Raw genomic sequence first — 12572 nt, forward strand, 5'->3', positions numbered from 1 at the left:
ACTTCTCCTGTGTAGTTTTTCTCCCCCCCCACCTTTTTCTTTAAGTAGGCTCCATGCCTAGTGTGGAGCCCAGTGTGGGGCTTGAACCCACAACTCCAAGATCAAGACCTGAGCTGAGATCAAGAGTCGGATGTTTAACCGACTGAGCCACCCAGGTGCCCGTTTCTCTCCCCCTTTGACCTTGAATTTTATTTTTGTCTGATATTAAAATTGTGAATCTTGTTTTCTTTTGTTATTATTTGTCTGATTTGTCTTTTTGTTAAATCTTAATTGGTATATTTTTCATGTTTTCTAATAATTTGATCGTTTACTATACATTTAATTTGTGATATAGTCATGTTAGTAGAGGGAAATCTTATTTTGCAGAATTATTTTCATGTGGCTTTTCTTTTTCTTTTTGAAGATGGTCTGGATTTCTATTATTCCTCAAAACAGCATGCTCAGAAAATGGTAGAATTTCTTCAGTGTACAGTTCCCTGTAGGTATGTTCTGAACCTAAATGTGATTAAGTCCAAGGAGCTGGGAATGAATGTAGATCATGTCCATTCTTCAGGCTTAGACTACATTTCTTATGTTAAAAAATTTAAAATTGTAGTAGGAATATTTACATAATTAATAAACATCTGTTGGATTAGCCACTTTATGGGAATTATTAGCCAAAGAGTTTGTAAGAATCTCTTTGGGGAGCTAGACCTCACTCTGTGGTAAGTACTATAGTGCTAAACCTTTGATTGAATGTATTTAAATAAGACAAAAGAAAGATGGGGGTAGAGGGCTTTGGGGAGAAACTTCATGGAAGAAGAAGAAATTTCCTAAAATTGGAAATTTTCAAAGGTAGAGTTTATAGTGAAAGGTGAGATTAGTGTGAACAAAGACTTGTGGTGGACATGGATGGATGCTATATGTAGACTGCGTGGTCTGAGCAGAGTGCATGTTGTAGAGGTTTTGAGTGGATAAAATTGAAAAGAGGTAGGATGCAGTTGGATTGGTGAAGGTTTTGAAATGTAAGTGGATGAAATTAGGCTTTGTCATAGCAGGCATCAGAAAGCTGTTTCAGACCTTGGGTAGTGATCATTTGATTTGATAAAAATTGATACTCCCTAGGCTACAATAAGTAGGAACCTTTGTCTTTTTATCACTATAAACTTTTTTTCTTAACAGACACAAAGCCTCACAGAGATTGATCTCTCAGGATATCCATAGTAACACATACAATTACAAAAGCACTTTTTCTGTGGAAATTGTTCCAATATGCAAGGTACCTTTTCTCGTTTAATTAATCCATGTCTGTAAAAGAGTACAAGTAATTAATTGGTTTATATGTAATTATTAGCTCCTGATTTCCTTCTGGGATTGGTTAAAAATTTGAATAACTTCTTTATTAAAGGATTCTTTTCTGACATATTCAGCCATACTAAAAAGATGTTAAAAAATAATCATGCTTAAAATTATAAATTGCCTTACCTTTCACATGAAAAGTTTGAATACAGGAAATGACATTAAAATAAATATCAGTGAACCACTTTGTAGAATGTGTGTAAAATGGGTTTTGGCATGAAGAAATTAAACAGTATTGTGGAAATGAAGTCGTAGAATCATTTTTGTGATTTAAAAATAATCTGAATAGCACTTAAAATGTAGATTATCATTTCATTTCTTTATGTTAAGGTAAAACCCTGCTTCAAAAATAGAGATGAATTAAAATGCAACAAATAGTTACTGAGGATCTACTATATAGAAGGCAGCGTGTTAAGGAGTCTCTACCATACAGGAACTTATATGTCAATATCTACTAATAATGATAAGTGCCATAATTTATTGTGAGCATTCCATGTAAAGTTAGTATCTAAGTATTGAGTTTGTTTCACTTCTTCGTGTCTCATTATACTGGGGTAAATCATTTCATCATTTTGAACGTGAGAATATTGAAGCTTGCGGAGGTTAGAGGAATTGTCCAAAGTTACATAATTACAAAATGAAGAAGCCAAGATTTGTGCCTAGGTCTGTGACTCTAAAGCTTTAAAGATACTATCGCTAATTTATGGTGCAGTGTATAGTAACACGAATTAAATGATAGCTTTAAAACAGGGTCAGCAGGGGAACCTGGCTGGCTCAGTTGGTAGAGCATGCGACTCTTGATCTCAGGGTCATGAGTTCAAGCCCCACGTTGGGGGCACGGAAGCTACTTTAAAAAAAACAAACAAGAAAGCGGTGTTAGCAAACTTTTTCTCTAAAGGGTCAGAAGTGAATGTTTTTGCTTTCAGGCCGTATAGTCTATTTTTTAACTCTTCAGCTCTGCTGTTGTACATAAGTAGCCATAGATAATAGGTAAATGAGTAGCCAAGGCTATGTTCCAGCAAAGCTTTACAGAAATGGTAGTGGACCAAATTTAGCCCGAGGGTCATATTTTGCAGACCCCTAGTTTAAAACAGTGAACATTTTCCTGGTACAAAGCCTGGGAAGTGTGAATCTAGGTGTGTTGCCGTCTTTAGGCCATGGGTTAAGTGCTTGGAGTGATTCATGCAAGTAACTAAATAAATGCAAAATGTGAGAGTATTTTCATTGATCTATTGAGACTGTTCCTAAGTGAAAAACAAAGTACTGGACTAGGTGCTGTTAGAGATGCACAGAATGCCGCTTCAGTGGAGGAGCCTATGACTGTGAATAAATACAGCTTAAAATATAACCCGGATCTTTTTTGTATTTTAATACAGTTTAGAAACAGGTAACTACATTGCTGGTAGTATCTCCTAATATACACATGGACATCTGTGCTTTTGGGGCTTTAAATTTTTGATTACGTATTGGTGCAGGTAGCCATGAAAGAGAAACATGTGGCTCCTCTGAAATTTATTTTTTAGGGAAAGTGAAAGAAGTCACAGGTAGATTTAGAAAATCACTCTCCTCCTAATGTTTATAACACTTTGTTTAGAATGTATGCTGTATTAACATAGAGCAGTAAGCATTCACACTTCAATAAAATTGAATTAAACTTAATACTTTGGTGAATAAGATCTGGAAAAATACTTTTAAAGCATTTTTATTAAGACAGATATTCCCATCTTTAGAAGGAATAGCTTATTTTCTGTTAAGATTTGTTTTTTTTCTTTAGGCCCTTTGTTAATAAATAGAATTAACAATGTTTTGGTTTGGGCACATACGCTTGGATCAGGTTTATATTGATGAGTGTTTATTGGAGACAGTTATTTAGGATTTGCTTCACTCTAAATGTTAGTTCTTATGCCTAGGATAATGTTGTTTGTCTGTCTCCAAAACTGGCACAAAGCCTGGGAAATATGAACCAGATTTGTGTGTGTATTCGAGTAACCAGTGCCGTCCATCTCATAGATCCAAATACTCTACAAGGTAAGTTTTAGGAAATATTTGCCTTGACAGTTTTGTCCAGCAAGCTGTAAAAATTTATATTGCTAATTTTATCAAATATTCTCAGTAATATTGTTATGAAAAACTAGTCAAGATTTTTACTGCTGTTTAATTCTTACAAACCACTGGCATTTTTAAAACTTTGGATAAGTAGGCCTTATATTTTTTATTTGAAGAAACAATTCTGTGACCATTAAAAAATTTACTAGTTTTAGTCCATTTATTTTTACTGAAATTGACTTATTCACCTCGTTTAATTTTTGTGAATAATTATTTAAGTTCATTGCCAGGTTTAGTGTATAGCAACTATTTAAAGTTTGGAACATTTCACTTATAATGCAGTAAAACATTTAGTTTAAATATGAATTTTAACTAGTTTTATCATTATTACACATAATTTTTAACATGCCCTTTATAAAACTTTTTTAAAGAGGATCTCATATTGTTAGGTGCATCTCCTACTTCTTGATCTTTTTCATGTATTTCCTGTAATGTAAGTTTCCTGTTAAAAAAAAAATCAAGTTTATATTTTTTAGGAAGTCATTTATTATTCTTGTCGATTAGAATTCATAAGTCAAAGGTGTTTGCAGTATTGGGATGAATATCTCTCTGGTAGAACTTCGTTTCCTATTAAGCAGCTAAGATGACTAGTAATGTTTCTAAAGTGCCAGCACATGAAACAACTATATAACTGAGTGGATCTGATCTTACTTTTTATTATTTTTTTTAAGTAGTCTTTTTTAAGGAACCCAACACAGGACTTGAACTCACGACCTTGAGATCAAGACCTGAGCTGAGATCAACAGTTGGGCACTGAACCAACTGAGTCACCCAGGCACCCTGATCTTATTTTAAAGGCACTTAGCTCTGTGGGGTTCTGTTGATAGTAACTACTTAAGTTATTATTGACACCTGAAATTTTTCTTGTGCTTTGAGAAGTGTGGGTCTGATTTATAAGAATATATGGTGATTCTAGGGAGTTGCCACTGTGGTCTCTTGACCTCGTGTTTCCCAGTTCATATATATCAACTTCTTCCTAATACATTTGATGACTTTTGAAATACTTCATTTCTTGATGTTCTGTGTTTATACTTAGTTGCAGATATTGATGGAAGCACTTTCTGGAGTCACCCTTTCAATAGTTTATGCCATCCCAAACAGCTAGAGGAGTTTATTGTGATGGAATGCAGCGTAGTCCGAGATCTAAAACGCAGTGCAGGTGCTGGAATGATATCAAAAAAGGTAAGTTCCATCCTGCCCATCTTTTTCTTTCCCCCCAGCTTAACTGTTTTGGTCCCTCTTTTGTATTTCTGTATCTTTTAGTTTGTTAGTAATTCCAGAATGTGGTTCCACATAAAGCTAACACCTCATTAGGTTACAAATGCTTTCCATGTTTGTATGTTATTCGTTTTTAACATGTGGTCATTGTGGTGAAATTTATTAGACTTACACTGTCTGCTAAGTTTGTTTTTCTCTTTAATGTTAGAAACATTTTAAAAAACGTTTATTGTGAAAAAACATTTCCTAGCTTTACATTTGTATAGGAAGACCAAATGATAAGCAAACCTTTTTTGACTTTAAAAATTTTCAAACATTTTGAATTTAAGTATATGTTATATTATCACTAATTACTGAATACTTCAGTATACATCTCTAAAACAGGAATGTTTTTCTGCATAATCAAAGTATTATCATTCGTGTAAACTTAGTTTATATTCAGATTTCCTCCTTTGTCCCAAAATGCCTTTTATGGTTTGTTCAAACTAGTATCCAGTTGGGGCACATATATTGATTGTGAATGTTTTGCCTCTTAAATCTTTCACTTAATGGCCCCCTTCCTTCTTTTTTTTCCACCCTTTATATCAACTTCCTAGGGCAATTAGGGCATTAATCTTATGGATCTCTTATTGTTTTCTCATGATGTTATTTATCTTCCTTCTTAATCTCTTGTATTTCTTTTAAATGAAAGTGGATCTGAAAGACTTGCTTCAACTTAGGTTATGTTTAGCCAGAACATTTCAAAGTGTCACTGTGCTTTTTATGATATGTCAAGTGATAGTAACGTTTCGCTGTTTCACTGATAGCCGGATCTCTTCATTGTAATGTTAGGATTTTTTTCCCCTTTGTTATTAGCTTGCCTGTCTTCCTTCTTCCCTTTGGGACAATCAGAATGTCCAAATTTAGCCAGTGGGCACTCCTTTGCCGCTAAAAAAAAAAGTTTTGATTTGTTTTGTTTTTAACAACCTGTACTTTTTAAGAGTAGTTTTAGGTTAATTGCAAAAGAAGAGGAGGTAAGAGATTTCCCATATACCCCTTGCGTCCACACATGCCACGGCCTCCTTCATTATCAGTCCCCACCCATCAGAGTGGTACATTTGTTAAAACTGATGAATCTACATGGACACCTGATAATCCCCCAAAGTCCACAGCTTACATTATGTTTCACTCTTAGAAGTGTACATTCTTGGGGTTTGGACAAATGTAGAAGGACATGTCCTTCATTATGGTATCATACAGGGTATTTTCAGCGTGCTAAAAATCCTCTGTGCTCTGCCTGTTCATTCCTTCCTCTCTCCTAACCCGTGTGAATCACTGATCTTTTTACTGTCTCTATAGTTTTGCAGAATGTTATATGGTTAGAATCATATAATCTGTAAGTGCCAAATAGCATTTCATTGTGTGGATTTACCACAGTTTGTCCATTCACCTGGTAAAGGACATCTTGGTTGCTTCCAAGTTTTGGCAATTACGAATAAAGTTGCTATAAAGATCCTTGTGTTTTCAGTTTTTGTAGAGACATAAGCTTTCAACTCCTTTGGGTAGGTAAATACCAAGGAACATGTTTGTGGTATTATTTGGTGAGATAGGTTTAGTTTTGAAGAAACTGGTAATTCACTTTTTTTTTTTCAGTTCTTTCCTAAATGTGGCAACTGTCATTTATTTCAGTTTCTCCCTCTATCTCTTTTCATCTCTTTGAAATTCCTTAATTCCCCAGTCTATAACTCTTAGTATTTTGTTCTTGATCCCATTTTCTTATGTCTATTTGTTAGTGAAGAGTATTGGCAAGTGCTATATTTAATTCAGCCTGGAAATTTGAACTGTCAGTTACAATTGCTTGTAAAATCTTATGTTGGAAAGGGACTTTAATGGTTTTCTAATTTAAAATTTCAAACTTGGGGGGCACCTGGGTGGCTCAGTTGGTTCAGTGTCCAACTCTTGATCTCAGCTCAGGTTTTGATCTCAGGGTCCTGAGTTCAAGCCCTGCGTTCAGCTCCACGCTGTACATGGAGCCTACTTAAAAAAAAAAAAAAATCAAACTTGAGATATTGTTTTTACAACAGATATTAAAGACAAAAGGATTATACTTCAAATAGCATATATCCAAAAAATTGATTATTCATAAAAATTTGGGTTCTCTAGTAGAAGTAGTAGTAGTGCCACTGGGATTGCTAGATTGCTTTGTCTGAACCTTGGGTTTTTTTGAACACTGTAAAACAAGGGGTGGTTAGGGTATTTTCTGGAGTTAAGATTTTTCAATTACTCTTTCTGCTTAGTCGGTATTGCCTATCTCCCTGTGAAAACATTTGTTTTGAAAATTCTGTATGTGTCTGTTTTTAGATGATGCTGTTAATGTTTTATAAAGTCTTAAATAAAATCTTAATAAAGATTTATTTTATGTATTCCTTATTGAGTCTTTTTCTGCACTCAATACAGTAATTTGTTAATTTTGAGTGTTTCAGAGATCTGAAAAATAAAACAATTGCTGTCTTTAAGATGAAAATTAGAAAACCGAAGTCAACATTGTATATAGTTTCTGTGAGATGCATTTTGAGTTATGCTTGGATTATTGAAGAGTGCATTTTCTTTCCTGTCAAGCATACCCTCGGGGAAGTCTGGGTACAGAAAACTTCTGAAATGAATACAGATAAACAGTATTTTTGTCGCACTCATTTGGGACATCTTCTAAATCCTGGAGACCTGGTATTGGGGTTTGTATTATTTTACAGTATTTTAAACTGGCAATTAGCATTGCAAATTTTCTTTGGGAGCCAGCAAAGCTATCTAAAATACTACTAAAGGTGTGTATTCCATCTTTAGTAGATTTTAATAGTTCTTAGGAACTTTACAGTTCACTTTATTGATAGCTAATTAAACTAGATTGGACAAAAGCTCCTACTACTCCATTTTGGCCATCGTCTTAAAGAATCATTTAATCCAAGATTTTGAGTAATTGAATTAAATGGAACCTTCTAACTGAATTCTAATGTTACACCGATATATGTCTGTTTTGATTTTTTACAAGTATATGGTAAGATGGATAGTGATGGTAAAACTTGGAGATGAGAGTGTGTTATCTTTACCAGGATCTATAGATGCATGTTCATTGTATAGTAAACTGGAAAACTTTTAATGTGGGAAAGCACATTAAATGTTAATCTTAGAACTTTCAGGGGAACATCCATTAAATAAGAAGTAATGTGGAAAGAATAAGTGTTTTTCTCATTAAGTGTTTAATTTTTATTTCAGGTTTGATTTGGCCAACTGTAACTTAAATGATGAGTATGTCAACAAAATGAACTCAGATAGAGTCCCAGATGTGGTAAGGCTTTAGATTTTTTCCTTTTCTCCTGTGTTAAAGAGGATTGATATAATAACTCTTACGGGTAAGATGCACAAGTTCACATTTACGAAAATAACAAATCAATTTAGAGGTTCTTTTGAAATTGTAGCTGAGGTACAATGGCGAAAGTCTTCATATTTTATCTTGTGTCTTTGTGGGGAAATCCAAGATTTATTTTTTTCGTTGCTCTTATAATTGAATTTCCATTCTCTCTCAAAATGCTTGATACCATCTGTAGAGCAAAAATAAATTTGCAGCAAAAAATGATGACCATTAGAACTTAATTTAGGTTCGTTCTTCTAGGCTCAGCTTATTTCATACATTGTTCAGTTAAAACATTTAGAATTAAAACTGTTACTCAGATTTTTCAGGTTTGAATATAATTGCAGTTGAAAATAATCTTTATAGTAGTTGTTTTAGAGAAAGAATGTTTCTTCTGAAAAAAGCCTGTTAAATTCTAACATGAGTTTTTTAGAGTCATAAGCAAGAGTGAATGTGAAAGACCCTAATTCCTGCTTGCTTAAACTTCACTAATCTCTTTAGATGTGGGCAAAAATGAAATCATGGTATAAGAAGGACTCCCCTTCTCACCACCCAGTAGTGCTTTTATTAATTAGTAAATTAGGAAATAGAGGCATAGTTTAGATAAAAGTCTGACAGAGTCATAAGAGGAGATCAAGATAGTCATACAAGATTTTGTATCGTGTAAAATTATTTTTATTACACAGTTTTTAAAACTGTCCTAGGACATATATTTGTAAAAGATAAATATAGTTCTAAAGCTGCTTATTAGTAGTAATAAAAGGGAGGGAAAATTTCTGCCTGTGGTAATATTTCAGGATGATTATGTGAATGGTAGCTGAGAATTGAACTTTGGTATAAAGAAAGACACGAGAGGGGTGCCCGGGTGGCTCAGTCGGTTAAGTGGCTGCCTTCGGCTCATGTCATGGTCTTGGGGTCCTGGGATTGAGCCCCACATCGGGCTCTGCACGCAGTGGGGAGTCTCTTTTCCCCCTCTCCGTCTGTCCCTCCCCCCCCCACCAAAGCTCATTTACTCGCACTCTCTCCCTCTCTCTTGCTCTCTCAAATAAATAAAATCTTAAAAAAAAAAAAAAAAGACACTAGAAATGTGAAGTTTTGGTATAAAAAAGCAGTTTAATTTTCAGTCACTGGAAGCTTTCAGTTATTAAATTTTAACAGTTATGAAAATAATGGCAGAATGCATTTTCATAAAATATTAAGTACATGGAGAAAAATATTGCAAATTCTCTTGACACTGCCTCTTGATCCCTCCTTTTTTTCCTAAGATGTAACCACTGTCATCAGTCGGGTGACTTTCTGGCTTTCTCAGAATCTTTCATTTTTTAACTTGATTGGACTTTGAGTCCTCTTCATTCCCGTTTTTTAATAACTTTGCAAATATTTGTTACTTTTAGGTATTAATCAAGAAGAATTATGACCGTACCAAACGTCAGCGTCGTAGAAACTGGAAACTGAAGGAGCTCGCAAGAGATAGAGAAAACATGGATACGGATGATGAAAGGTCCTGCTTTAAACCTTTGTATATTGTCTCAAAGGAAATCCTTATAATAAATCTGTATAGTTTTATATATAGTCATCACTGATTGTTCAGTTAAAGCACTTAGAATTAAAACCATTATTCACATTTTTCAGGTTTGAATATAATTGCAGTTGAAAATAATCTTTACAGTGTTGAGTTTTAGAGAAAGAATGTTTCTTCTGAAAAAAGCCTGTTAAATTCTAACATAAGTTTATTAGAATCATAAGCAAGAGTAAATGTGAAAGATTGTTGCATTCAATATTAGTTTTATATTCTTATTATGTTACTTGAATCAGTGTAAGAGGATACTGTGTTAATTAAGTCAGTATAAGAGGATATAATGATACTTAACATTTAATTATTATTTCCTGGGTTTTGGCCTGAGAATTGCAGCATTATTATAAACAATGCATTTGAAAAGCTAAAATAAGTACCTTGTGGATATCACAAATATTAAGTGAGTACTTGTGACTTGGGATAAAAAGAAAATAGCCCATTGATATCAAATACACTATTTTTCAAACAACTTAAAGAGAAATGAAGATGTTGTGTTCTAGAAAAGTATGTTGGACAGTTCAAAAGTGGCCTTAATGATGGTGAAGGCACTGATACCTAAAAAATGAAGAGTTTAAATAAAATTGTATCATAAAATGTGAGTGGGAAACAGTAATATTTCCAAAATACAGTCTCATAAAGTAATTTAAAACAAGTATTTGTAAATACATAATGTTAAATTAAGTAGATATTGTAAGTATGTATTTATTTTAACTATAGTCTTGAAAGTATGTATTTTAACTTGGTCACAAGACTTTGGAGGGGGGTGGTAAAGTTGGAGGATGTTTTCTCATTGTCTTATATTTAATATCACCTTATATTCAAGTGTGTATTTTTTTTAGTCATGTAATTTTGAAAGAAAAGATTTTTTTAAACTTGTCAGTATTTAATTAATATCCATATTTGATCTTCAGATATTATTTTTAAAGATTTTAATACTTGGAACACATTTATCTTATAGTGCTGAAAGTGAAGAAAACGTAACTTCATACTTTGTTGGTAAAGATGAAATATTTAAACGTTTCTTTATCTTTCTGTAGGCAATACCAAGATTTCCTTGAAGATCTTGAAGAAGACGAGGCAATTAGAAAAAATGTAAACATTTATAGAGGTTAGTGTTCTAGGAGTGTTTGATATAAGTTGTATCTTTCGCTTTTGTGTAGATGCATTCCCCCGTATAAGTATTTTGGTATCTTAAACTTTCATTCCATAAATGACTTCTGTTTGTTTTTAAAACTTGACTAAACATTTATAAAAAACAAAAATACTTGCAGAACAGTAAGACTTATTAAAATGTTGTTTTACCGCATTTGATATCATTTGTATCCTATGATCCCTCAAGTTCCTGATTCCTATACTAATGGATATTTATTGATACATTTATGTAGTTCATTCATTTAGTGACTGTAAACGCCTGTGCTAGATATGATACAAGAACTGCAGATATAATATGGTTAAATAATAGTAACGATGGTGGGAGCAGGCATTTTGTATACTTCCATATTTGTATTTGGTTGAAATCCTCCTTGTGTTTTTTTTTAGATGCAACCATTCCTGTGGAAAGTGACACAGATGAGGAAGGAGCACCGCGAATTAGTCTGGCAGAGATGCTTGAAGACCTCCACATTTCCCAAGATGCAACTGGTGAAGAAGGTGAATCGATGATGACACAATAAGATTGTGTTGTAGATGATTTCCTTATCTGTAGGCTCAGAATGTTGGATGAAATAACTTTTATTATCTATTCTGCCTATGCTTCCATATTGAGAAAGGAGAAATTTAGTTTTAAACTTGAATAAATAGGACTATTTTAATTGCTCATTCAGAGCACTGAAAGAGATTGATAGCTTTGAAGTTTTTGGAGAGATTATGGAGAATGTAATTATTAATGATATTTAGGCCATTTTATGTGTGGAATTTTTTGAGTTTGCCTTTTTAGGAGACCCTAGTATTTTCGCATACTGTAGCGCTGGATTTGAAATCTCAAAAGCTGTGATGACTTGGAGGTTACCTAAATCTTCAAGTAAAAAACAAGCTTTTACATTCTTTTTGCATTGATTGCTTTAGTAAAAGAACATACGAAGAATCATTTTTAACATGAACTTGTTATGCACTTTGATCCACTTAAGATCATTTTTATGTCGTTGGGACAGGTAAATCGGGGTTCAGTTTATGACTGGACATTTGGGGGAGGTTAATCTATTTTATTCATAATGTTAACATCTTCGAAAGCTGTTAAATTGGGGTTATCTTAATTTTTATTGCAGAAAAAAAATATTTAAAGTATTTGTGAATTTGTAGCCAACATAGACTATTTAAAGGTTAAATAAGAATTTGTACTTTCGTTATTTTTGCTTATGCCAGCAGCTTAGAGCAGTAGCTTGCTTGTGTCATAAAAATGTCTTCCTATCACTTTAAGCATTTTTGCTTTTGAAATTTTGGTTTACAAATTGAGAAAGAGTTTTCTTTATATAAGTTTCTGTCATTGAATATATCACCATCAAAAAGAATATCAGGATCCAGCATATAGATGGTGAAATAATAAACATGATCTTTATGCTTTATAAAACCATGAATCATACTTGAAAAAGGAATGCCTTCGACATCCTTGAATGAAAAACATTGGCTTGAGTTTTAAAGTGTCTTGAGAATGAAGTTTTAAGATCCAATTTCTATAAGCAAGGTCAGACTTAATAAGTATGCCAGAACTAAAAGCTAATTCATAAACTCTAGGTATACCACTACATAAGGAAACTGAGAAGTGCTGAATGGAGCATTTTCCTTTTTTTAAGATTAGACTCCCCAGTTCTGAAGTTATGGATAAAGGCCTGAACTTTATATAGTGGCTCCTGTTCCGTCTGCATATTTAGTTAAAATTTTCACTTGTGGTTTGTGTTTACTTCTTCTGTGTCAAGACTTTAAAAACATGAAAATAAAAACATTCTCCCCTTT

General features: G+C 33.3%; 1 protein-coding gene across 2 annotated transcripts in view; it reads left to right on the forward strand.

Annotated features, from left to right (window-relative positions):
- Window positions 1–12572, forward strand: part of NMD3 (NMD3 ribosome export adaptor) — a 114579-nt gene extending 102007 nt beyond the window's left edge. For both annotated transcript variants that reach the window (XM_045811307.2, XM_045811297.2), the window contains 9 exons: window positions 404–482; window positions 1162–1258; window positions 3249–3366; window positions 4481–4626; window positions 7261–7373; window positions 7912–7984; window positions 9442–9548; window positions 10661–10731; window positions 11163–12572. In XM_045811307.2, the coding sequence (XP_045667263.1) occupies window positions 404–482; window positions 1162–1258; window positions 3249–3366; window positions 4481–4626; window positions 7261–7373; window positions 7912–7984; window positions 9442–9548; window positions 10661–10731; window positions 11163–11296 (938 nt within the window). In that variant the 3' untranslated portion in view covers window positions 11297–12572. The remainder of the gene's footprint in view (window positions 1–403; window positions 483–1161; window positions 1259–3248; window positions 3367–4480; window positions 4627–7260; window positions 7374–7911; window positions 7985–9441; window positions 9549–10660; window positions 10732–11162) is intronic.

Source organism: Ursus americanus, chromosome 20 (genome assembly GCF_024610735.1).
Source record: "Ursus americanus isolate L20-20 chromosome 20, mUrsAme1.1.p, whole genome shotgun sequence".
Taxonomy (NCBI): domain Eukaryota; kingdom Metazoa; phylum Chordata; class Mammalia; order Carnivora; family Ursidae; genus Ursus; species Ursus americanus.